Raw genomic sequence first — 25,944 nt, 5'->3', positions numbered from 1 at the left:
AAGTTCCCACATTCCCAACTCTCTCAGTCATTCCTTCAGCTGTCTCGGCCCTAAACCCGGCAATCCCCTCCATCTTTTCCCCTTCTGCATCTTTCTCCTTCTTGAGGAACCCCTTTAATAACTCTTTAACACCTCCCCCGACATTCCCCTTGTCACATTCCCCGGAATTGGTTTCTTCTTGATGGGTGCCCACTAAGATGGTGGCACGGTGGCACATGGTGGTTAGCATTGCTGCCTCACAGTGCCAGGGATTCAATTCTGGCCTTGGGTCATTGTCTGTGTGGAGTTCGCACGTCCTCCCCGTGTCTGCGTGTGGGTTTCCTCCGGTTGCTCCAATTTCCTCCCAGAGTTCGAAAGGCGTGCTGGTTCGGTGGATTGGCCTGTTAGTGTCGGGGGATTAGCAGGGTAAATACATGGGGTTACGGGGATAGGGTCTGGCTGGGATTGTTATCATGTCAGTCAGCAATGCCTCCATAGGTAAAGGACCCACCAACAATGCAGAGTCTAGGGCTGACAACTGACATGGTCCCTTCCCTCCCCTCTCGGATTGAAGCGTTACAGCCATATAACCCCCTCACACAGCCCACCTCTGCAACCACCACTCCACACAGTCCACACTCTGTAACCTCCCCCGCCAATACCTCCCACACTCTTTAACCCTCCCTCACATGGCCCACACTCTAACATCCCCTCACAAGGCCCACACTCTGTAACTCCCCCCCCCCTCAAAGCCCACATTCTGTAACCCCCTCATATGGCCCACACTCTAACTCCCCCCTCACACGGCCCACACTCTGTATCCCTTCCCCCCACATGGCCCACACTCTGTAACCCCCTCACACGGCCCACACTCTGTAACCGCCTCACACGGCCCACACTCTGTAAACTCCCCTGCATGGCCCACACTCTGTAACCCCTCCCCCACAAGGCCCACACTCTGTAACCACCTCCCCTCAACAGCCCACACTCTGTAACCCTCCCCCACGTGGCCAATGTCTGTGCCAGTATCTCTTTATATGTGCTCAAATACACACAGTCAATGCCCTTCCCCTGTATATAACCAATCTTAATTGATGCAACTAGCAATGTGATTGCTTCTTCTTTCTAATGGAACTTGCAATCCAATCTGCTGTTCAGTGTGCCAATTCTTATTCCCTTCTCCCTTGCTCTCTCCCTGCCCGCTAACCAAATAGTTTGGTTCCATGGGGGTATTACTGTAGTGGACGCTGCAACTTTTGAATGATGTACTAAGTAGCCCAGTGAATGTCAAAATCTCCTCCTCTCTTCAGGTTGGTGAATGAGAATGAAGTGAAACAGTGGAAAGATCAAGCGGAGAAGTTCAGGAGAGGTAGGTTTGCAATGGAGACAGAAGTTTCATGTGATTATTACTGACAATGTTGTTCTGTGTCACGGTGCTGAAGGCCCCAGGATTCTGCGATGATTCGAGTTAGGTTACCCCAGCCAGGGCCTCTTAAAGAGCTTCTTCCTGATTGTTTTCTTAACGTAGAATCCGGGAAGAATCAGAGGGTGGGATTTTCCGGCTGGGCTCGCTCCAAAACCGGAAAGTCCTGCCCAAAGTTGACGAACCTTTGTATGGTCCACATCCCCGCCCGCTATGGTTCCCATGGCAGGTGGGGCGGGAAAATTCTTCCCATTGAACACCGACAGTGTAGAAGGAAACCATTTGGCCCATTAAACCTGCACCAATAACAATCCCTATAACCCCACACATTTACCCTGGGACATGGGTGTCATTGGATAGCTAGTAGTTATTACCCAACCCTAGTTGCCTGAGGGAAGTTAAGAGTCAACCACATTGCTGTGGCTCTGGAGTCACATGTAGGCCAGACCAGGGTAAGGACGGCAGATTTCCTTCCCTAAGGGACGTTAGTGACCCAGATGGGTTTATCTGAAAATTGACAGTCATCAATCCTGCCAAGGCAGGTGGCAGAATTTGAATTCAATAAAAAACATCTGGAATTAAAAACCTACTGATGACCATTGTTGGGAAATGTGGTTGATTTTTAACTGCCCTCAGGCAACTCAGGATGGGCAATAAATGTTGGCCCAGCCAGTGATGTCCATGTCCCACGGATGAATTTAAAAAAAATTAAGTTGCTTTTTTATCCTCTTTCCGATATATTTATAACAAATGAATATTCAAAGAAATGGAAGAAAAATCTCAAGTACAATTATTGTGAAGCCTCTGTGACTTTCTTGCCCCCTTTGGGCTGTTGGTCTTGGAGATTAATGTGTAACCCCAGGAGACTCCGCCACAATATTGTCCCTCCAGTTCATTTCAATGGAGTAATAATCAAACAAGTCTATAAATGGAGGATGATTCATCCCATTGGATGAAAATTCTACTCCAGTGTGTGAGAGATTCCCATTTCTCACATCTGGGGTTTTTGCGAGCATTCTCAGATCCTCAGTGTGTATACAAGCACTGGCCATGGAGGGCTGTGTTGTGAACTGGCTCACACACACACGTGGTAATCTAATTGTGTCTGTTGCGGCCAGAACACACGGAATTATTGGCAAGACTTGAGAAGAAGGAGAGGGAGTGCGAGACCAAGACCCAGGAGAAGGACGACATGATGAAGACGCTCAATAAGATGAAGGACAAGCTCCAGAAGGAGTCGATCGAGTTGCGGCAGGCGAGGGATCAGGTGATCGAACTCTCCACCCGTCTGAATGAACTGGCAAACTCGGTAAGAAGCCCCCCCACTCCCTTCCCACCATTATCAATCCAGGCAACTTTGAGATGACAGAGGTGTTTGAAGGGGAAATCCATTTCTCTGAAGTGATACAAAGGGAGTTGTTACAAATTGTCGACAAGATGATAGTAAGAGTTTTTATAAATATATAAAAAGGAAGAGGCTGACTAGGGTGAACGTTGGACCCTTAGAGAATGAGAGGGGGGACTTAGTGGTAGGGGATGGGGAAATGGCTGAGGCCTTGAATAACTTTTTGTTTCGGTCTTCACGGAGGAGGACGTGAATAGTTTGCTGGGTGTTAGCGATGGAAAGATGGTAGGAGTAGAGGGCCTGAATGACATTACTGTTACTAGAGAGGTGGTGCTCGACAGACTGGAGGGACTGATTGTGGACAAGTCCCCAGGACCGGATGGAATGCATCCAAGGATTCTGAAAGAAATGGCGGAGGTGATAGTGGATGCCTTGGTGATTATTTTCCAAACCTCACTGGATTCCGGGGAAGTGCCGGAAGATTGGAAAATGGCTAATGTTATGCCGTTGTTTAAGAAGGGTAGCAGGCAAAAAGCAGGGAATTATAGGCCAGTTAGCTTAACGTCTGTTGTAGGTAAAATGCTCAAATCCGTAATCAAGGAGAAAATAGCGAGGCATCTTGAGGAGAATTGTTTGATAGAGCAGACGCAGCACGGTTTCGTTAAGGGGAAGTCGTGTCTGACGAATTTATTGGAGTTCTATGAGGATGTGTCTAGGGCGGTTGATAGAGGAGAGCCGGTAGATGTGGTGTTTCTTGATTTTCAGAAGGCGTTTGATAAGGTGCTGCACAAGAGGTTGTTACAGAAGGTTAGGGGGCATAGAGTTGGGGGTAGGGTGTTAGTGTGGATAGGGGATTGGCTGTCAAATAGGAGGCAGAGAGTGGGGGTCAATGGGTGCTATTCGGATTGGCGGTTGGTGACTAGTGGAGTGTCCCAGGGGTCGGTGCTGGGGCCTCAGCTATTTACCATTTATATAGATGATCTGGAGGAAGGAACTGAGTGTAGGGTGTCGAAATTTGCTGATGACACCAAGATTGGTGGAACGGCAAATTGTGCGGAGGGTGTGGAAAGTCTGCAGAGGGATCTCGATAGGCTGGGCGAATGGGCCAGGAACTGGCAAATGGAATTTAATGTTGGCAAGTGTGAAGTTGTCCACTTTGGTAGGAATAATGGTAGGAAGGACTATTACTTACATGGCGAAAAACTGCAGCATGCTACGGTGCAGAGGGACCTCAGGGTCCTTGTGCATGAGTCGCAAAAACCCAGCCTGCAGGTGCAGCAGGTGGTCAGGAAGGCGAATGGGATGCTGGCCTTCATAGCGAGGGGGATTGAATATAAAAGTAGGGAGGTCTTGCTGCAACTGTATAGGGCATTGGTGAGGCCGCAGCTGGAGTGCTGTGTGCAGTTTTGGTCACCGCACTTACTCAAGGATATTTTGACCTTGGAGGGAGTGCAGAGGAGGTTTACTAGGCTGATACCGGAGTTGAGGGGGTTGAACTATGAGGAGAGGCTGAATAAACTAGGCTTGTACTTGTTAGAGTTTAGAAGAATGAGGGGAGATCTCATTGAGACATATAAGATGATGAATGGGATGGATAGGATAGAGGTGGAGAGACTCTTCCCGCTCAGAAAGGACAGTAGGACTAGGGGGCACAGCCTTAAGATAAAGGGGGGGCGGTTTAGAACAGAGCTGAGGAGGAACTTCTTCACTCAAAGGGTGGTGAATCTCTGGAATTCTCTGCCCGTTGAAGTGGTGGAGGCTGCCTCGCTAAATATTTTTAAGACGGGGGTTGATGGGTTTTTGATAAGCGAGGGGATTAAGGGTTATGGGGAGAGGGCGGGAATGTGGAACTGAGACACAACAGATCAGACATGATCTTATTGAATGGCGGGGCAGGCTCGAAGGGCTAGATGGCCTACTCCTGCTCCTATTTCTTATGTTCTTATGACCTAGTTTTAAATTGCCATTCTTAATGGTGGAAAGATTCGCACATTCACACAACCACAGGACATCCTAAAACACTTTATGTAGACACATATAGGCCATTCAGGAGCAGGAGGAGGCCATTCAGCCCTTCGACCCTGCTTTGCCATTCATTATGATCGTCGCTGATCATCCAACTCAATAGCCTGATCCCGCCTTACTCAAAGAGTGCAGTAAAGATTTACTAGGGTGATACTGGGACTCATGGTTTGAGCTATAAGGAGAAGGCAAGTTGTCTCTATTAACTTTCCCCAGTTTAACTGAACCACCTAGATTTCGAGACAGACACACAGAGACACAGCCTCCTTTGCAGAATAACACAACACTTCTCCCAAAGTATTGAGAAAAATTACATCCATTCTCACGTGGAATGTTGTGGGGAGGGGGTGGGGTGGGGCGGGGGATGGTGGGGATTTTGTGTCAAAATTGACGTTAGCTGGGTCCCTGTTCCATTGTACCGCCAGCTGATGTCATTGGATAGCATTTCTGGGCATGTGCAGAACATGCTTACATGCTCATTAGGGTATTGGCGGCCATCTTACATGGCCATCTTGCATTGGCAGGGGGCAGCAGAATGGTTAGCACTGCTGCCTCACTGAGCCAGGGACCCGGGTTCAATCCTGGCCTCGGATCACTGCCTTGTGGAGATTGCACATTCTCCCCACGTCTGCGTGGGTTTCCTCCGGGTGTTCCGGTTTCCTCCCACAGTCCAAAATGTGTGCGTTAGGTGGATTGGTCACGATAAATTGACCCTTGGTGTCCTGGGGACCAGCAGGGTAAAGAGGTGGGGTTAGGGGAAAAGGGCCTGGATGGTATTATGGTCAGTGCAGACTTGATGGGCCAAGTGGCCTCCTTCTGCACTGTAGGGATTCTATGATTCACAGTGAGGAAAAGTAGTTGCCCTATAACATAACGATGACTGATCTACAACCAGAACACCAGAGACTGCACTCCATAGTCACTTGCCGTGCCGAGTGCTTTGGAATGTTTTGACACAGTGCGGAAAACATGATTGATACAAGGCACCACTGATCAGTCAGTGCCAGGCCTGCCTCATCTCACTAAAGAATATTTCAGATGCCCTGTCACTCCCCTGATAAGGAACAGTCACGAGAAGTCGAAGAGGAATTTAATTCCTCTGACAAAACTAAATGCTAAATTGGAGGGATATTTCCGGGAGCTCTCCAAGAAATGAAACCGCTGGAATTACCATCATAAAAACGTCAACAGGAAGTAGCTGGGACAAATAGCGTTTGAGGGGGAGTTAAGTCAGCGCATGGGGGATGAATCATAGAATCATAGAGTGCAGAAGGAGGCCATTCGGTCCATCAAGTTTGCATCGACCTCAATCCCACCCAGGTCCTATCCTCACAATCCCATGTATTTACCCTAGATAGTCCCCCTGATGCTAAGAGGCAATCCACCTAACCCGCACACTTCCTTGGAGGAAACCGGAGCACCCGGAGGAATCCCACGCAGACACATGGAGGACGTGCAAACTCCATGCAGGAGGCTGGGAATCGAACCCGGGTCCCTGGCGCTGCGAGGCAGCAGTGCTAACCAACGTGCTACCGTGCGGGCGGGGAAATGGAGTTGAAGCCACAGATCAGCCATGCTTGGAGTGAATGGCAGTGCCAACTGGGGTGGCCATGTGGCCTATTCCTGCTCCTATTTCTCACGTTCTTAACTCTGGTCATCTCACGCTGGTCAGACTGGCAAATTATCAGTGCTGGAAATGAGGCTTAGCTGAAGACCCAGCTGGCGCCCGTTGCTACGATGGAGCAGGAAGCAGACTTGACCGTGACTGGGGTGAAAAGGAATTATTAAACACTACTGCAATGGACAGATGTGTTACTGGTTTTATGTTCACCGTTTTCACTCCCTCTTTCTGTTTCTGTTTCAGAGCGCAGGAGGCCTTTCCTTCCCTCCTCCCCCTGCCCCGCCCGGGGGTCCCCTCCCTCCGCTTCCCCCGCTGCTGCTGGGCGAGCTCCCCCCGCCACCCCCACCCCTCCCCTACGAATTCCCGCCGCCTCCTCCCCCGCCCCCGCCACCGGGCGGCCCGCCCCCTCCCCCCGGGGCCCCGCCCTTCTTCAGCAGCGCCATGCCCCCGCCCCCTTGCCCCCTCACGATGGCGAGCATGAGGAAGAAGGCCATCCCGCAGCCCTCGCACCCGCTGAAGTCCTTCAACTGGCACAAGTTGGCAGAGGTAAGGAGGAATTTGTACTTGCCTCAACATCTGGTTCAATGATGCCCCTTTGGGGAAGGAAATCTGCCGCCCTTACCTGGTCTGGCCTACATGTAACTCCAGAGCCACAGCAGTGTGGTTGACTCTTAACTGCCCTCCAAGGGCAAATAAGGATGGGCAATAAATGCTGGCCAGACAGCTACATCCATGTCCCACGAGTGAATTAATAAAAGTGAGCATGGTTCTTTAACCGTGTTGGTTTTGTTCTCCACCCAGACTAGAAATGAAAGAACGCCTCTTAAATAATTTCTTTCAGGACACTCCAAATTGAATCGCAGCCAATGAAGCACTTTTGAAGGGCACTTAAAGTAAAGTGGAGTTTATTTATTAGTGTTACAAGTCGGCTTACAGTAACACTGCAGTGAAGTTATTGTGAAAATCCCCCAGTCGCCATGCTCCAGCGCCTGTTCGGGTACGCTGAGGGAGAATTTAGCACGGCCAATGCACCTAACCAGCTCGTCATTCAGATTGTGGGAGGAAACTGGAGCACCCGGAGGAAACCCACGCAGATACGGTGAGAATGTGCAGACTCCGCACAGGCAGTGACCCGAGCCGGGAATCGAACCCGGGTCCCTGGTGCTGTGAGGCAGCAGCGCTAACCACTGTGTCACCGTGCCGCACTTAAAGTTGTCACGCAACGGTCAATTTTTGTGCAGTAAAATTCCGCAAATGGGAAAATGACAAAGACAAGGCAATCTCTTTTAGCTATTTTCCTTTCCTGGGATGTGGACATTGGTGGCAAGGCCAGCATTTGTTACCCATCCCTAATTGCCCCTGAGCTGAGTAACTTGCAAGGCCATTTCACAGGGGATTTAAGAGCCAATTGTACAGAGTCAGCCTGACCGGGTAAGAACAGCAGATTCCTTTCCATGAAGGGCATTAGTGATCCAGTTGGATATTACGACAATAAATGGTGGTCTCATGAATAAAGCTTTATAATTCCTGTGATGATATTGTGCCTTTAAGAGATGTATTTATGCCATGTTCTTGTGGGGGGTATGTTTAAGAGCCTGCTGTGTTTAATCGGTGCCAATCCGTCTGCTTCAGGCAGCCCACATGCCATCAGGGTGTTTGTTTTAATCTGAACTAATGAAGTTTTTTTTTGGGTTGTCCTCTGGGGTTTCAGAGTCGGTTCAATTAGGTTGATTGACAGGAGGCAGTCATGTGACTGGATGGAGCTAAGCTTAGAGACAAGCAGGCAGTTTCTATTTGGATCTGCAAAGGGCAGGAGCTCTTTTCCCTCTCTCACTCCCTGGAAACTGTTGTTTGGGACCTGCTAGAAAATAGGTATCTCCCTCTAGAAGAGTGCTGAAGGAATAAAGGCCTATTACCTTTATTCATAGGCCTTTGCTTGCTAACTGATATTGCAGAGGGGTTTGTGGGAGAGAATTTCACTGTCCTGCCCGCCAAGGGAATTGTAGCAAGCTGGGGTTGGACCATGCAAAGGTCTGTTGACCTTGGGCAGAATTTTATGGTTTGGGGGCAAGCGTGGCCAGAAATTCCCACCCTGTGGCCATGAGGAATATTGCTTAAATTGGAACTAATAGAGATAGGTTAGCAATAGAGAATTGTATCTTGTATTTCACTTGGTAAAAGTGAAACTAATTCACTTGTTGTGTTTAAACTGTATTGTCAAGTAAAGTTTGTTTTTGATAAAAGCTTCCAAGTGAATCAATAGAACCACAACTATGTGAAACAATTTATCCTCATATCAGTGCCTAAATCTAAATCTGGAGTCTAGTCTAATTTCTTCAGATTTCTTCTCTGGTCATGAACACCAGATTTATTGAATTCGCCAGCTGCAGTGGTGGGATTTGAACCCATGTCTCCCGAGCCTCTGGATTATTACTCCAGCGATATCAACACGATGATGGACAAATTGGTCTCAGTGTTGCACGGCTTAACAATGAGGAACCAGTTGCTCGTTATTGTCTGGTGACCCTGGCTAAACATCAACACTACCAATATCTGTAGCACCTCTTCCATCTAGAAAGACATCTCCAAAGCACTCACTACAAATCCAAAATGCCTGTGGCATAGAAACCAGAAGCAGGACTCGGCCATTCAGCCCTTCAAGTCTGCTCTGCTGTTCATTGTGATCATCAAATTCAATATCCTGCTCCTGCCTTCCCCTCATATCTCTTTAGCCCCCAAGAGCTATATCAAATTTTTCTTGAAATCAGACAACATTTTGGCGTCAATTACTTTCTATGGTCGTGAATTCCACACATTCACCACCCTCTGGGTGAAGAAATTTCTCCTCACCTCAGTTTGAAAAGGTTTACCCCTTATCCTCAAACTGACCCCTAGTTCTGGATTCCCCCACCATCTGGAACATTCTTTCTGAATCTACCCTCTCTAACCCTGTTAGAATTTTATAAGTTTCTATGAAATCCCCTCTCACTTTTCTAATCTCCAGTAAATATAATCCTAACTGACTTAGTCTCTCCTGACAGACCTGGCATCCCAGGAATCAGCCTGGTAAACTTTCGCTCTACTCCCTCTATATCAAGGACACCCTTCCTTCTGTCTATGAAGTGAAATACTCTACCATTCCTTATGGGGCTTTCATAGAATCATAGAATCCCTCCAGTGCAGAAGGAGGCCATTCGGCCCATTGACAACAATCTCACCCAAGCCTTATCCCCATAACCCCATGTATTTACTCTGCTAATCCCCCTGACACCAAAGGGAAATTTAGCACGGGCAATCAATTTAACTCACAGAGTGTGGAAGGAAACTGGAGCATCCGGAGGAAACCCATACAGACATGGAGAGAACATGCAAACTCTGCGCAGACAGAGACCCAAGGCCAGAACTGAACCCAGGTCCCTGGCGCTGTGAGGTAGCAGTGCTACCCACTGTGCCAGCGTGCTGCTTTAGAAACTTCCAGACGTCACAACTTAGCAAGTCATTTCTTCTTGGCCCTTTTGTGATGTGTGCAAGCGAGGGAAAGCCTGAAAGGCCATGTTTGAATAGCCCCATGTTGCCAGGGAAGGGGTGTTTAATATTGCCTCTGACAGAGACACGTTTGGCAAGATGTGATATTCTCTCAATAAGGTCTGGCCAGATTCCCAGCCATTTTTCTCCACTTCCTTCCCCTGCCTTCCCCATCCCTGTACCCCACCCCCCATCCCCACAACTCCCCAAAAACAAATGCAATGAATATGAGGAGGGATCCTCGAGTTAAACATTAGTCTGGAGACCAGAGGAATGCTTTTGACTGTCTAAGTGAGAACAGAACGAAACCTGATGTAGTTTTGCCATGTCTCGTTCTCCTTTGTTGTTGCGAGCGTGCGGCTTTAAGACATGCTTGGCATTTAGCACGGAATGTGGACTAATTGTCTTCATAAACAGGACCCTTCCATTAATCAGATTTCTGCCATCATTTGTTTTCACTGGCTGGAGTAAAGAGAATTATTTTGGAACAGTAGTTTCTGGGTGTTGTGCATACGTGAAGCTTGCATCATTTGCCTCACACATGCACTTCTCTTATTTCCTCCACTCTTTCCGTTAACCTCCGCGAGGGATAAAATTTTGAGGGCGAGTTGTAGGAAACGTGGCTTGTGTTTCCTTGAGTGTTTCAACAGTGAGGTGTGATCTGATTGAGGATTTTTGATTTGATTTATTATTGTCACACGTATTGGTATGCAGTGAAAAGTATTGTTTCTTGTGCACTATACAGGCAAAGCGTACCGTTCATAGAGAACATCAGGGAGAAGGAAAGAATGGGGTGCAGATTGTAGTGTTACAGTCATAGCTAGGGTGTAGAGAAAGATCAGCTTAATATAAAGTAGGTCCATTCATGGCAGCATGGTGGCACATGGCTGCTCCACAGCGCCAGGGACCCAGGTTAGATTGCCAGTTTGGGTCACTGTCTGTGTAGAGTTTGCACATTCTTCCCATGTCTGTGTAGGCTTCCTCCAGATGCTCCGGTTTCCTTCCAAAGTCCAAAGATGTGTGGGTTAGGTAGATTGGCCATGCTAAATTATCCTTTAGTGTCAGGAGGATAGCTAGAGTAAAATGCATGGGATTATGGGGATGGGATCGATGAGCCAAATGGCCTCCTTTTGCACTGTAGATTCTATAATTCTATGACAAGTCTGATGGCAGCAGGGAAGAAGCTGTTCTTGAGTTGGTTGGTATCTGGTTTCAGACTTGTGTATCTTTTTCCCGATGGAAGAAGATGAAATTAATTATGCTAGTTGTTTTTCTAAGGCAGTGGGAAGTGTAAACAGAGTCAATGAATGGAAGACTGGTATGCGTAATGGTTTCTAGGTATGTCCACAACCCTTTGTAGTTCCTTGCGGTCTTGATCAGAGCAGGAGCCATACCAAGCTGTGATATGACCAGAAAGAATGCTTTCTATGGTGCATCTGTAAAAATTGCTGAGAGTCAAAGCAGACATGTCAAATTTTCATGGCCATCTCTAGAAAGTAGAGGCGTTGGTGGGCTTTCTTAACTATAATGTGTTTATAATGTTAAAATGTTACTGTTGATGAACAGAGAGATGGAGAGATGCTATTTCCTCTGGTGTGATGAATCCAGAATGAGGTGACAAATCTTTGAAATCAAAACTGGGCCTTTCAACAGAGTAATCAGAAATCATACTATCTGCAGTTAGTATCCCAAAGAGAAAGGACCCATGATCCAAAACTGTCCACATTCACTCTGGGAGGAACTCACCGAGCCTCCTTCAAACTCACGGCTGGTACCACCTAAAAGGACAAGGGCAGCAGGTACCTGGGAACATCATCACCTGCAGGTTCACCTCCAAACTACTCACCATCCTGACTTGGGAATACATCGCCGTTCCTTCACTGCCACTGAGCCTCAATCCTGGACCTCCCTCCCTAACAGCACGGCAGCTTTACCTACCGCTCAGGGACTGCAGCGATTCGGGAAGGTGGCTCACCACCACCTTCACAAGGGCAATTAGGAATGGGCACTGAACGTTGGCCTAACCAGTGACACCCACATCCGTGAGGAATGAGTATTGGCTAGGGCACCACAGAGAACCCTCCAGCTCTTTGGATCAATGCCAAATGGGATCGTTCTAGTCCAGCTCGAACAGTTGGGGACTTAATATGTCGTCCGAAAGGCAGCAGGGAATTGTAGTCACCAGCTTCCGTGAACCTGCTGCAGTTATGTTAGAGGTGTCATGGAGGGAGTTTTACTCTGCATCCCATAAATGTGACCTGGGGATGAGAAACGGATGATGTAAAGGGAGATGTTCTTTACTGTTAACCCGTAATGTACATAACCCATGAAATGTTGATGGAATTTTCGTGGGACATGGGCTGGCCAGTATTTATTGTCCATCTCTATTTGCCCTTGCAGAGCAGGCAGTTGAGAGTGAACCACATTGCTGTGGCTTTGGAGGCATGTGTAAGCCAGCCCAGGTAAAGTCAATCGATTTCCTTCCCTAAAGGACATTAGTGAACCAGATGGGTTTTTCCGACAATCGACAATGGTATCGTGGTCATCGGTAACTCCAGATATTTTTATTGAATTCAAATTCCACCATCTGCCATGGCGAGAATTCGAACCCAGGTCCCCAGAACATTAACTGAGTTTCTGGATTAATAGTCTAGCAAGATTACTACTCACTAGTCCATCGCCTTTCTTATACAAAGAATGTTGCAATGGCAAGAATGTGGACCGTGCTAGCAGAAGGAGGGTTGACAGAAGAGCAACATAGAAGGGCAAGCCATTTTTTTTTATTATTGTCTCAAGTAGGCTTACATTAATACTGCAATGAAGTTACTGTGAAAATCCCCTAGACGCCACACTCCGGCGCCTGTTTCGGTACACCGAGGAAGAATTTAGCATGGTCAATCCACCTAGTCAGCATGTTTTTCAGACTGTGGGAGGAAACCGAAGCCCCCGGAGGAAACCCATGCAGACATGGGGAGAACGTGCAGACTCTGCACAGACAGTGACACAAGGCCGAAATTGAACCTGGGTCCCTGGCGATGTGAGGAATTAGTGCTAACCATTGTGCCACCATGCCACTAGGTAAATGTATAAAGAAGAAAGGAATAGACAGATATGTTAAGTGGATAAGGAGCAGTAATGTGGGAGGAGAGTCATGTGAAGGATGGCCCAGTTGGTGATTGACGCTATAGATGGAATATATCTCAATCAATCTGACCTGGGCTGTTGGTGACTGGGGCAGTGTATCCTTGATGGGAAATGTGGAGGGTGATTTATTCCGTGTCTGAACGGGGGCAAGGTCATCAGCATTGGAATCCATCACAATCCAATTGATCACGCAAATCAGCTTCCCATCCATTGACTCTGCCTACACTTCCCGCTGCCTCGGCAAAGCAGCCAGCATAATTAAGGACGCCACATACCCTGGACATTCCCTTTTCCACCTTCTTTGGGAAAAAGATACAAAAGTTTAAGGTCACGTACCAACTGACTCAAGAACAGCTTCTTCCCTGTGGCTGTCAGACTTTTGAATGGACCTACCTCACACTGAGTTGCTGTTTCTCTACACTCTAGCTATGACTATAACACTACATTCTGCACTCTCTCGTTTCCTTCTCTATGAACGGTACGCTTTGTCTGTATAGCGCGCAAGAAACAATACTTTTCACTGCATCCCAGTACAAGTGACAATAATAAATAAAATCAAATCAAAAGGGAAGTGGGGCTAAGATGGAGAGGAGGCAATCCAGAGCGTTGATATCTTGGCACTCAACAACAGCCCCTTTCACAAGAAGAGAAACTGAATTGGAAAGGATACGTGGTAAAGGAAAAGGAAGAAGTGTAGGGAAGGATGGGACTGTGAACCAAAAGGTTAGTTGTCTGTTGGTTGGACAGGAAGAGAAAGAAATCTCTATTCCAGCAGTAGCAGAATCCTCACTGGGATCAGAGAAGATTGGAAGGCTGTTTACACCTTGCCTGGAGTTTAGCAAGAGCCAGCTGATCTGGGTCCAACTTGCTGCTGGCTGTGGTCGGAATATAATGGATGATCTATCCCTTTTGGGCCCATCACTTTAAAATGAGAGGAAACCCAACATTTCTCATTCCCAAGGCCCTCACTGTTTCCGTGTCATGAATGGATCCAGCCAGTGGTTACAAACTCCCTCCATTCACAGGCGTGAAGCTCTGGAAGAGCAGGGGACGATTTATAGAGCGCTCAAAAAGGCACACTCTGCGGTGAAATGTATCCACTCTACATTTAACCCTGAGGTTACCGGATGCTGATCAACAAAGAGGCGCTGGTTAGGGTGCATTGGCTGGGCTGAATTCTCCCTCAGTGTCCACGAACAAGCGCCGGAGCGTGGGGACGAGGGGATTTTCACAGTAACTTCATTGCAGTGTTATTGTAAGCCTACTTGTGACCGATAAATAAAATTAAACTTAAACTTAAACCGGTTTGCTCTATTGTTTCCCAGTGAAGGGCACTGGGGGTCATTTTGACTTCTGCTGTTTGCCAAAAACTAGTGATGAATTGGGAGTTCTGACTACAGCTCTCCCAGTTTCTTATGTCTTATTACAGACAGGAATCTAATCGAGGGGTTCAGATGGTTTATATATAGAATAATGGATACCTGGGAGTGATTACAGACTGGAATCTAATCGAGGGATTCAGATGGTTTATATATAGAATAATGGATACCTGGGAATGATTATAGACTGGAATCTAATCCAGGGGTTCAGATGGTTTATATATAGAATAATGGATACCTGGGAATGATTATAGACTGGAATCTAATCCAGGGGTTCAGATGGTTTATATATAGAATAATGGATACCTGGGAGTGATTACAGACTGGAATCTAATCCAGGGGTTCAGATGGTTTATATATAGAATAATGGATCCCTGGGAGTGATTACAGACTGGAATCTAATCGAGGGGTTCAGATGGTTTATATATAGAATAATGGATACCTGGGAGTGATTACAGACTGAAATCTAATCCAGGGGTTCAGATGGTTTACATATAGAATAATGGATACCTGGGAGTGATTACAGATTGGAATCTAATCGAGGGGTTCAGATGGTTTATATATAGAATAATGGATACCTGGGAGTGATTACAGACTGAAATCTAATCCAGGGGTTCAGATGGTTTATATATAGAATAATGGATACCTGGCAGTGATTACAGACTGGAATCTAATCCAGGGGTTCAGATGGTTTATATATAGAATAATGGATACCTGGGAGTGATTACAGACTGGAATCTAATCCAGGGGTTCAGATGGTTTATATATAGAATAATGGATCCCTGGGAGTGAATACAGACTGGAATCTAATCCAGGGGTTCAGATGGTTTATATATAGAATAATGGATACCCGGGAGTGATTACAGACTGGAATCTAATCCAGGGGTTTAGATGGTTTATATATAGAATAATGGATATCTGGGAGTGATTACAGACTGGAATCTAATCCAGGGGTTCAGATGGTTTATATATAGAATAATGGATCCCTGGGAGTGAATACAGACTGGAATCTAATCCAGGGGTTTAGATGGTTTATATATAGAATAATGGATATCTGGGAGTGATTACAGACTGGAATCTAATCCAGGGGTTCAGATGGTTTATATATAGAATAATGGATACCTGGGAATGATTACAGACTGGAATCTAATCCAGGGGTTCAGATGGTTTATATATAGAATAATGGATACCTGGGAATGATTACAGACTGGAATCTAATCCAGGGGTTCAGATGGTTTATATATAGAATAATGGATACCCGGGAGTGATTACAGACTGGAATCTAATTGAGGGGTTCAGATGGTTTATATATAGAACAATGGATACCTGGGAGTGATTACAGACTGGAATCTAATCCCAGGGTTTAGCATTAATTTATCACAGAATCACAGCCCAGAAAGAGGCTATTGGTTCTGTCTGGCTCTGGCTCTCTGAAGAAAATATTTGTTCAGTGCCATTCCCCTGCCTTCTCTTCTTGCCGGGCACATTATATCTTTTCAGATAATAATCCACTTCCAGATAGCCCTTACTGAACTGTCTCCATCAAACTGTCAACTCGTGGCATTCTGCACCTTAATTACTTGCTGCGTGGAAATGTCTTTCCCCCATTTTGCCAGAGGTTGCCTTTTTCTTTGCCAATCACTTTAAATCTGTGCCCTCTTCTTGATCCTTCTGCCCATAAGAGTGGTTATTCACTCACTGCTCTGTCCGGAACCCTCATCATTTTGCAAACCTCCATCAAAACTCCTCTCAAACTGCTCCTCTCCAGGAAAAATAATCACAATCTCTCCAAACTGTGTAAGCGAAGATCCTAATTCCTGGAACCATTCTTGTGAGTCTTTTCTGCCTCCTCTCTAATGCCTTCCCTCTTTCCTGAAATGTGTTCTATCTTAACTTGCTTTTTTTAGTGCTCTACGCCCCTCTTAATAAAGTTTAGAATGCCGTATGATTTATTAACCATGCCCTCAACTTCTCCTGCAATGAATTATGCACTGATACTACCCTGTCCCTCTGCTCCTGCATCCCCTTTAGAATTGTACCCTTTACTTTATATTGTCTCTCTATGTTCTTCCTGCCAAAGTGAATCTCTTCAGATTTCTCTGTGTTAAATTTCAACTCATGCATCTCTGCCTGTTCCACCAACCAGTTTGTGTGCTCTTAGAGATTTGCACTATTATCCTCTCAGTTTACAATGCTTACCAGTTTTGTATCGTCTGCAAATTTTGCGATTGTGCCCTGTACACTAAGCTCATTAATAAATATTACCCAGAGGGTGGTGAAGAAAGGCATGCTGGCACTGTGGTTAGCACTGCTGCCTCACAGGGCCAGGGACTCGGGTTTGATTCCGGTCTCGGGTCACTGTCTGTGTGGAGTTTGCACATTCTCCCTGGGTCTGGGTGGGTTTCCTCCGGGTACTCCAGTTTCTTCCCACAGTCCAAAGATGTGCAGGTTAGCTTGATTGGCCATGCTATTTGACCCGAGTGTCAGGGGGATTAACAAGGTGTGGGGTCATGGGATTAGGGCCTCGGTGGGATTGTGGTCAGTACAGACTTGATGGGTCGAATGGCCTCCTTCTGTATGTAGCAAATTCTATCCTGTGAATGCATGGATTCCTACTATCTCAGAAAGTAGGTGAGGCCAAAACGTTGTTTGATTTCAAGAAGAAATTAGATAAAACTCCTGGGGCTAAAGGGATCAAGAGAGGAAGGGAGATCAGGATATTGAATTTGATGATCAGGCATGATCAAACTAAGTGGTAGAGCAGGGCTGAAGGGCTGAATGGCCTACTCCTGCTTCTAGGTTCTATGTTTCTGTGTATCTATCAGGAAGAGTAGAGATTTAATATTGACTCCTCGGGTACACCATTGTAAACCTTCCACCAGCCTGAAAAAACATCCATTCAACTCTGTGTTTCATATTGCCCAGCCAGTTTCACATCCATGTTGCTGCTGATCCCCTCTATTCCAGTAATCCCAACTTTGCTCACAGGTCTGTTGTGTGGCACAATGTCTTTTGGAAGTCCTGGCATACCACATCAACAGTGTTAGCCTCATTACCCCTTTCTGTTACCTCAACAGACAAAAAAAAACTCCAGAAAATTACTTAAGCCTGATTTTCCCTTGACAAATCTGTTCTTGCTTTCCTTCATTAACCCATGTTTGCCCAGGTGACTATTAGCTATGTCCCATTTGACATTTCTCGCAGCTTCACAGAATCTTAGACTCTCTGCAGTGCAGAAGGAGGCCATTCGGCCCATTGAATCTGTACCGACCACAATTCCAATCAGACTCTATTCCCATAAGCCAACACATTTACCCTGCTAATCCCCCTGACACTAGAGCCAGTTTAGCATGGCCAATCTACCTAACCTGTGCATCTTTGGACCACCACCACGTTTAAACCGACTGGTCTGTAATTGCTGAATTATCTTGACATCGTATTTCTGATCAGAGGTGTATCATTTGAAATCCTTCTGCCTTCTGGAACCACCCCTGAACCTTAAGAGAAATGGTGGCTAATGCCTCCACAATTTCCACTCTCACTTCCCACATTATCCCTGGATGTATCTTATCCAGTCCTGGTACCTTATCAACCTTAAATACAGGCAGCCTCCTCCTTATCATTTTTAAACGCTTCAGGTGTCTGAATCACTTTTTCTGTCACCATCACCAGCTCAGCATCTTGTTCCTTGCTAAAGAGATGCAAAGTCTACATTTAATACCTTGACCATCTTCTTTCTACATGAGTAAATCCCCTTTTTCGTCCCTAATTGGATCCCATTCCCCCTTTTACTCTTTTACTATTAGGCCAGCACCATGGTTGGCACAGCTGCCTCGTAGTGCCAAGGACACGGGTTCAACTCTGGCCTCTTGATGGTCTGCCTGTGTGGAGTATGCACGTTCTCCCCATGTCTGCGAGGATTTCCTGTGAGTGCTCTGGTTTCCTCTCACAGTCCAAAGATGTGTGGTTAGATGGATTGGTCATGCTAAAATTGCTCCTTAGTGTCAGAGGGATTGCTAGAAGGGGATACAGCCTGGTTGGGATTGTGGTCAATACAGACTCGATGAGTCAAATGGCCTCCTTCTGCAATATAGGTATTATATGTTTCTTCTGTGAGCCTACACATGGCTGTTGGAGACTTTAGGAATACATTTTATGTTAGCTGCCAATCTCATCTCAGGCTCTCCAATTGCCGCTTACATGTGCTTTTTCAATTCTATAAGAACATAAGAACATAAGAAATAGGAGCAGGAGTAGGCCATCTAGCCCTTCGAGCCTGCCCCGCCATTCAATAAGATCATGGCTGATCTGTCGTGGCTCAGTTCCACTTTCCCGCCCTCTCCCCATAACCCTTAATCCCTTCTCTTATCAAAAACCCATCAACCCGCTTCTTAAAAATATTTAGCGAGGCAGCCTCCACCACTTCAACGGGCAGAGAATTCCAGAGATTCACCACCCTTTGAGTGAAGAAGTTCCTCCTCAACTCCGTTCTAAACCGCCTCCCCTTTATCTTGAGGCTGTGCCCCCTAGTCCTACTGTCTTTTTTGAGCGGGAAGAGTCTCTCCACCTCTATCCTATCCATCCCATTCATCATCTTATACGTCTCAATGAGATCTCCCCTCATTCTTCTAAACTCTAACGAGTACAAGCCTAGTTTATTCAGCCTCTCCTCATAGCTCAATCCCCTCAACTCCGGTATCAGCCTAGTAAACCTCCTCTGCACTCCCTCCAGGGCCAAAATATCCTTGCGCAGGTGCGGCGCCCAAAACTGCACACAGTACTCCAGCTGCGGCCTCACCAATGCCCTATACAGCTGCAGCAAGACCTCCCTACTTTTATATTCAATCCCCCTCGCTATGAAGGCCAGCATCCCATTCGCCTTCCTGACCACCTGCTGCACCTGCAAGCTGGGTTTTTGCGATTCATGCACAAGGACCCCGAGGTCCCTCTGCACCGTCGCCTGCTGCAGTTTTTCGCCACGTAAGTAATAGTCCTTCCTACCATTCTTCCTACCAAAGTGGACCACCTCACACTTGCCAACATTAAATTCCATTTGCCATTTCCTGGCCCATTCGCCCAGCCTATCTAGATCCTTCTGCAGACTCTCCACACCCTCCGCACAATTTGCCGTTCCCCCAATCTTGGTGTCATCAGCAAATTTCGACACCCTGCACTCGGTTCCCTCCTCCAGATCATCTATATAAATGGTAAATAGCTGAGGCCCCAGCACCGACCCCTGGGGCACCCCACTAGTCACCATCCGCCAATCCGAATAGCACCCATTGACCCCCACTCTCTGCCTCCTATTTGACAACCAATCCTCTATCCACGCTAACACCCTACCCCCAACTCCATGTCCCCTGACCTTCTGCAATAACCTCTTGTGAGGTACCTTGTCAAACGCCTTCTGAAAATCCAGAAAGACCACATCCACCGGCTCTCCTCTATCCACTGCCCTAGACACATCCTCATAGAACTCCAGTAAATTTGTCAGACACGACTTCCCTTTAATGAAACCGTGTTGCGTCCGCCCTATCAAGCAATTCCCTTCAAGATGCCTCGCAATTTCCTGCTTAATGATGGATTCTAACATTTTACCTACCACAGACGTTAAACTAACCGGCCTATAATTCCCCGCCTTTTGCCTGGCACCCTTCTTAAACAACGGCGTAACATTAGCCGTTTTCCAATCTTCCGGCACTTCCCCCCGGAATTCTGCTCTGAACCTTCTATATTCAACCTGTTTCTCAATTGTATTATCCACCTGGCGTCTGTCATGTGCAGATTTTTCTTCTTCAGTTCAATCTTGATCTATTTTGTCATCTGGGGAACTCAGCATTTGTTTCCTCTGCTTTTCCCCTTCTCCTTGATGTTGCCCAACTATCTCCTCTTTAAAGGCAGCCCATTGCTCAGTTTTGATTTAATTTATTATTGTCAAATGTATTGGCATACAGTGAAAAGTATTGTTTCTTGCGCGCTATACAGGGAGAGCATACCGTTCATAAAGAAGAGACGGAGAGAGTGCAGAATGTAGTGTTACAGTCAGAGCTAGGATGCAGAGAAAGATCAACTTAATGCGAGGTAGATCCATTCAGGAATCTGACAGCAGCAGGGAAGAAGCTGTTCTTGAGTTTGTTGGTACGTGACCTCAGACTTTTGTATCTTTTTCCCGACGGAAGAAGATGGAAAAGAGAATGTCCGGGGTGCATGGGGTCCTTAATTACGCTGGCTGCAGTGTAGACAGAGTCAATGGATGGGCAATTTTGCTTGTTAACCTTTGATTCTAGTTTAACTGGTCAGAACCATTCTTACCTCCATCCAAGTTGACTTGCCCCCTCTCCGGTTCTTTTTGTTCTAGTTCCAATTGCCCATGTTTGACCCATATCCCTCTATACCCATCTTGCCCATGTAACTGTCTAAATGCTTTTTAAAAAATAAAATTGTACCCGCCTCTACTACTACCACTGACAACTCGTTCCAAACACTCACCACCCTCTGTGAAAGAATTGCCCCTCTGGGCCCTTTAGTATCTCTCCCCTCTCACCTTAAACCTATGCTGTCTAGTTTTGGACTCCCCTACCTTTGGGAAAAGATGTTGACTGTCGAGCTGATCTGTGCACCTTGTTATTTTATAGACCTCGATAAGATTCTGTGACGCTTAATCCGCTTTTCCCACCTCATTCCCAAGAGGCGCCTCCTTTCGCTTTGGACTGGAAACATAATGCGGTAGAAAATGTTTCTGAACATAATCTCGGGACTCTTGCCTTGGATACCTGGGAGTGATTACAGACTGAAATCTAATCGAGGGGTTAAGATGGTTGTTAAAGGGGATGCCTGAAGGGAGGTCACTACCTTCAGTGGATTGCTTTGCCCTGTTCCCCCTGTTGTGTGACCTTTAAGCAGTTTGTTCGAGATAAGAAGGTAGCAAGGCCTATTCCTGCTTCAAGTTTCTATGTATCGATGTGTGGGGGTATGGAATAGGTAAAAAGGGCAAAGAGTTATAGAGTCAATCCCCGTTCCTGAGTGACAGTTTGCGCTGTAATACATTACAGCTGAACATGCACCATTTCTCTGTTTAAATTGCTCCACATTATACTGAGTGTCGGCTGCAGAAATCGTTGTCTATCACAGTGCCTGAAACACCAGTTGTGGGGGGGGGGGCGGAATTAAATTCAGATTACAGCAGGAATGCACAAATTGCCTCTGAAAACAATGGGGCTTTAACATGGATTGAGGCCTGTGGAGCCAGCACACTGACTGTTTACACAGTGGGCTGCTATGTGGACAAGAGATTAAATAAACTGAGAATTTAATTGAATTCCAGCGGTCTCACTCTCCCCTCCGATGCGCTTAAATACTTATCACTTGGTAAGTGTGTTCTAGAGAGGGGACTGCTTAAAATATGAGAAGGCTGAGCTGTCATCCTGTTTATCCGGGGAATATTTAATATCGAGAAGGAATGCCCTGCAATGATTGAAATGCTTATTTAAATTCTTTGCCTGATTATCCGGTAATCTGCGCAGTCCGAGAACTGACATTGTGCGTTGCTCTGTCAAAAACCCTTGGGAAATTATTCTCCCTGTGGTTTACTGGAGAACTATCAAAAGTAGTGCCTTCGCAAGATTCTCCTTTGTAAGGGAGGCGATGGCCTAGTGGTATTATTGCTGGACTGTCAGTCCTGCAACTCAGCTAATGTTTTGGAGACCCGAGTTCAAATCCTGCCATGGCAGACGGTGGAATTCCAATTCAATATAAAAACAATTTGGAATTAAGAATCTACTGACGACCATTGTTGGAAAAATCGATCTGGTTCACTCATGCCCTTTGGGGAAGGAAATCTGCTGTCCTTACCTGGTCTGGCCTACATGTCCCACAGTCCAAAAGGCGTGCTGCTTAGGTGGATTGGTCATGTTAAATTCTCCCTCAGTGAACCCAAACAGGTGTCGGAGTGTGGCGACTAGGGGACTTCCACAGTAACCTCATTGCAGTGTTAATGTAAGCCTACTTGTGACACTGATAAATGAAATAAATACATATGACTCCAAAGCCACAGCAATGTGGTTGATTTGCAACTAGGGATGGGCAATAAATGCTGGCCAGCCAACTATGCCCATGTCCCACGAATGAATTTTTGAAAAAGATAACTGCAGAGGTAGTCCAACAGCAGTGCCCTCTGCCAAGGTGACATACCCAGCACTGAGCAAGTGGCTTTGAGGGAATCAGAATTATTTTTTCACCCAGAGAGTTTTGATTTGATTTGATTTATTATTGTCACATGTATTAACATACAGTGAAAGGTATTGTTTCTTGCACGCTATACAGACAAAGCATACCATTCACAGAGAAGGAAAGAAGAAGTGCAGAATATAGGGTTACAGTCATAGCTAGAATGTAGAGAAAGATCGACTTAATGCAAGGTAGGTCCATTCAAAAGTCTGATGGCAACAGGGAAGAAGCTGTTCTTGAGTCAGTTGGCACGTGACCTCAGAGTTTTGTACCTTTTTCCCGAAGGAAGAAGGTGGAAGGGAGAATGTCTGGGGTGCGTGGAGTCCTTAATTATACTGGCTGCTTTGCCGAGGCAGCAGAAAGTGTAGACAGAGTCAATGGTTGGGAGACTGGGTGTTGGAAATGTGGAATGTGCTGCCTGCGGGAGTAGTGGAGACTAGTACTCTCACAACATTTAAGAAGCACCTGGATGAGCACTTAAATCAGCAAGGCATGGCTGGCTGTAGAGCTGGTGCTGGTAAATGGGATTAATGTGGATTGATACTTGATGATTGGCAAAGACGTGGTTTACTGTCACAGATACAGTCTGAGGATTCGGGGTAGATAATTTAGGATGGAGATGAGGAGACATTTCTTCACCCAAAAAGTGGTGAGCCTGTGGAATTTAATAGCACAGGAAGTAGTTGATGCCAAAACATTGAATGTATTCAAGAGGCAGCTGGATATAGCACTTGGGGTGAATGGGATCATAGGTTATGGGGAGAAAGCAGGATAAGATTACTGAGTTTTTTGATTTTGAATTGATTTATTATTGTCACATGTATTAACATACAGTGAAAAGTATTTTTTCTTGCGCAGTACACAGACAAAGCATACCATTCATAGAGAAGGAAAGGAGAGGGTACAGAATGTAGTGTTGTAGTCCTATATATAGGATATAGAGAAAGATCAACTTAATGCCAGGTACATCCACTTCAAAAGTCAGACAGCAGCAGGGAAGAAGCTGTTCTTGACGCAGTTGGTACATTACCTCAGACTTTTGTATTTTTTTCCTGACGGAAGAAGGTGGAAGAGAGAATGTCCGGGATACGTGAAGTCCTTAATTATGCTGGCTGCTGGCAGAGCAGGCTCGAAGGGCCAAATGGCCTCCTCCTTCTCCCTTTTTCTATGTGTCTATGTTTTATTTATTAGTGTCATAAGTAGGCTTACATTATCACTGCAGTGAAGTTACGATGAAAATGGTGGGTCTGTTTCTGTACTGTAAACTCTATTGAGGCGGTGGTATTATCGCTGGACCAGAAAACATTTCCCTGATCTGACTCAAAGTTGTACCATGGAATTAATTTTAGGCCCAACTTTTCCAAATATTGGCATCTCCCACGTGACAGCACTCCTTCTGTACTGCATCAAAGGGCAGGGGTTTTCCAGCCACGCTGGCCTCAAAACTGGAAAGTCTCGCCCGAGACCAATGGGCTTTTGCATGGTCCTGTCCCGATTCCCGTGGCATGTTGAAGTTGTACAAGACGTTGATAAGGCCACACTTGGAATACTGTGTACAGTTCTGGTCACCCTATTACCGGAAGGATATTATTAAACTAGAAAGAGTGCAGAAAAGATTTACCAAGATGCTACCAGGACTAGATGGCTTGTGTTATAAGGAGAGGTTGAATAGATTGGGACTTTTTTTTCCCTGAAGCGTAGGAGGCTTAGGGGTGATCTTATAGAGATCTATAAATAATGAGGGCATAGACAAGGTAGGTAGTCAACATCTTTCCCCAAAGGTAGGGGAGACTAAAACTACAGGGCGTAGGTTTGAGGTGAGAGGGGAGGAATACAAAAGGGTCCAGAATGGCAATTTTTTCACTCAGAGGGTGGTGAGTGCCTGGAACAGGCTGCCAGAAGTAGTAGTAGAGGTGGGTACAATTTTGTCTTTTAAAAAACATTTACATGGGCCAAATGCAGGCAATTGGGACTAGCTTAGTGGTAAAGAACTAAGTTGGACAAGTTGGACTGATTGACCTGTTTCCAGGCTGTAAACTTCTATGACTCTCAATCTATTTCCTTCTTAAATATATCCAGTGACCCACTGAACCGTAGCTGAGGGTGTGTTACGTGCTTTTTAAAGAGGCTAACCTTTCTTTCTTCCCATTAACTCCCATTGCACAACTTCACAGCATCCTGCCTTCCCATATTCCATCCACATCTTTGTTTACATCCCTGGCGCGCGAACTGCTGCTCGGCTGGAAATGCAATCTGGATCCCAGATAGCGATTGTTGTGCTCACCCCAGCCTTCTGCCAGATTTCACCTTGTAGACAACACATCCCTACTGTGCAACCTTATTTCCCCCCCTGTCCCCCCACCTCCCCCCCACCCTTTCTCTTAACTCGACTCTGTTTCTGTTTAGCTTGAAGTGCTGAATGAATGATTAAATGAGCTGCAGGGACAGGAGTTTATAAATGGGCTATTTTAGTCTGCAAATTCTAGCTGTCCCGCTCCAAGCATAACATTTATCTTGGCACTGTGCGCCTATGCATTTATCAGGATTTGAGGGTATAGTTTCCTGCAGTAGTCGCAGTGGTTTGATCTGAGGTAATAACCAGTTGTGACACTGTCAACAGGGCCATTAACAAGTAGTGGGAAAAAAAATTGCTATTCTTTGCTCGTTACTGATGTTGTCTCCATTGTAGATGAAACCAGGCTGGGCGGCATGGTAGCACAGTGGTTAGCACTGCTACCTCACAGCACCAGGGAACCAGGTTCGATTCCCAGCTTGGGTCACTGTCTGGGTGGAGTTTGCACGTTCTCCTTATGCCTGTGTAGGTTTCCTCCCACATTCTGAAAGACGTACTGGTTAGGAGCATTGACCTGGACTGTGGCGACCATGGGAATGTCACAGTAACTTCATTGCAGTGTTAATGTAAGCCTTACCTACGTCTAATAAATAAAACCATTAATGTGACACAGGCTCCCCTCACAATGAACTTCATTGATTTCACCGCCCGCTCACGCCACACTCCCACTGCAGCAAAGATGGAGAATATGGCAACCAGTCAAATCTCCGTTTACAGTGGTCGGATGGGAAAATCCCACTGGCGTAAATGGTTGGAAAATTCCGGCTTTTATATTAATAACCAACGCATGCACGTTGGTTATAAAAGTGGATATCATATATCATATATCCACTTTTAGTTGAATCTTTGTCCTGTAAATGTGAGGCTTTTCCCTGCTGGGTTGATGCTCTGTAACTACAACGCTGAGGAAATAAATCTTTTTATTAA

At 46.1% G+C, this 25,944-nt stretch overlaps 1 protein-coding gene across 2 annotated transcripts in view; it reads left to right on the top strand.

Moving 5' to 3' along the window:
- daam2 (dishevelled associated activator of morphogenesis 2) overlaps positions 1 to 25,944 on the top strand; it is a 326,736-nt gene that overhangs the window by 211,330 nt on the left and 89,462 nt on the right. For both annotated transcript variants that reach the window (XM_080192986.1, XM_080192987.1), the window contains exons 12-14: positions 1,290 to 1,348; positions 2,521 to 2,711; positions 6,634 to 6,936. In XM_080192986.1, the coding sequence (XP_080049112.1) occupies positions 1,290 to 1,348; positions 2,521 to 2,711; positions 6,634 to 6,936 (553 nt within the window). The remainder of the gene's footprint in view (positions 1 to 1,289; positions 1,349 to 2,520; positions 2,712 to 6,633; positions 6,937 to 25,944) is intronic.

This window comes from Carcharhinus amblyrhynchos, chromosome 7 (genome assembly GCF_965287045.1).
Source record: "Carcharhinus amblyrhynchos chromosome 7, sCarAmb.v2.hapA, whole genome shotgun sequence".
Taxonomy (NCBI): Eukaryota; Metazoa; Chordata; class Chondrichthyes; order Carcharhiniformes; family Carcharhinidae; genus Carcharhinus; species Carcharhinus amblyrhynchos.
Note: the sequence above shows the minus strand (reverse complement) of the source record. Positions and strands in the feature narration are given on the sequence as shown.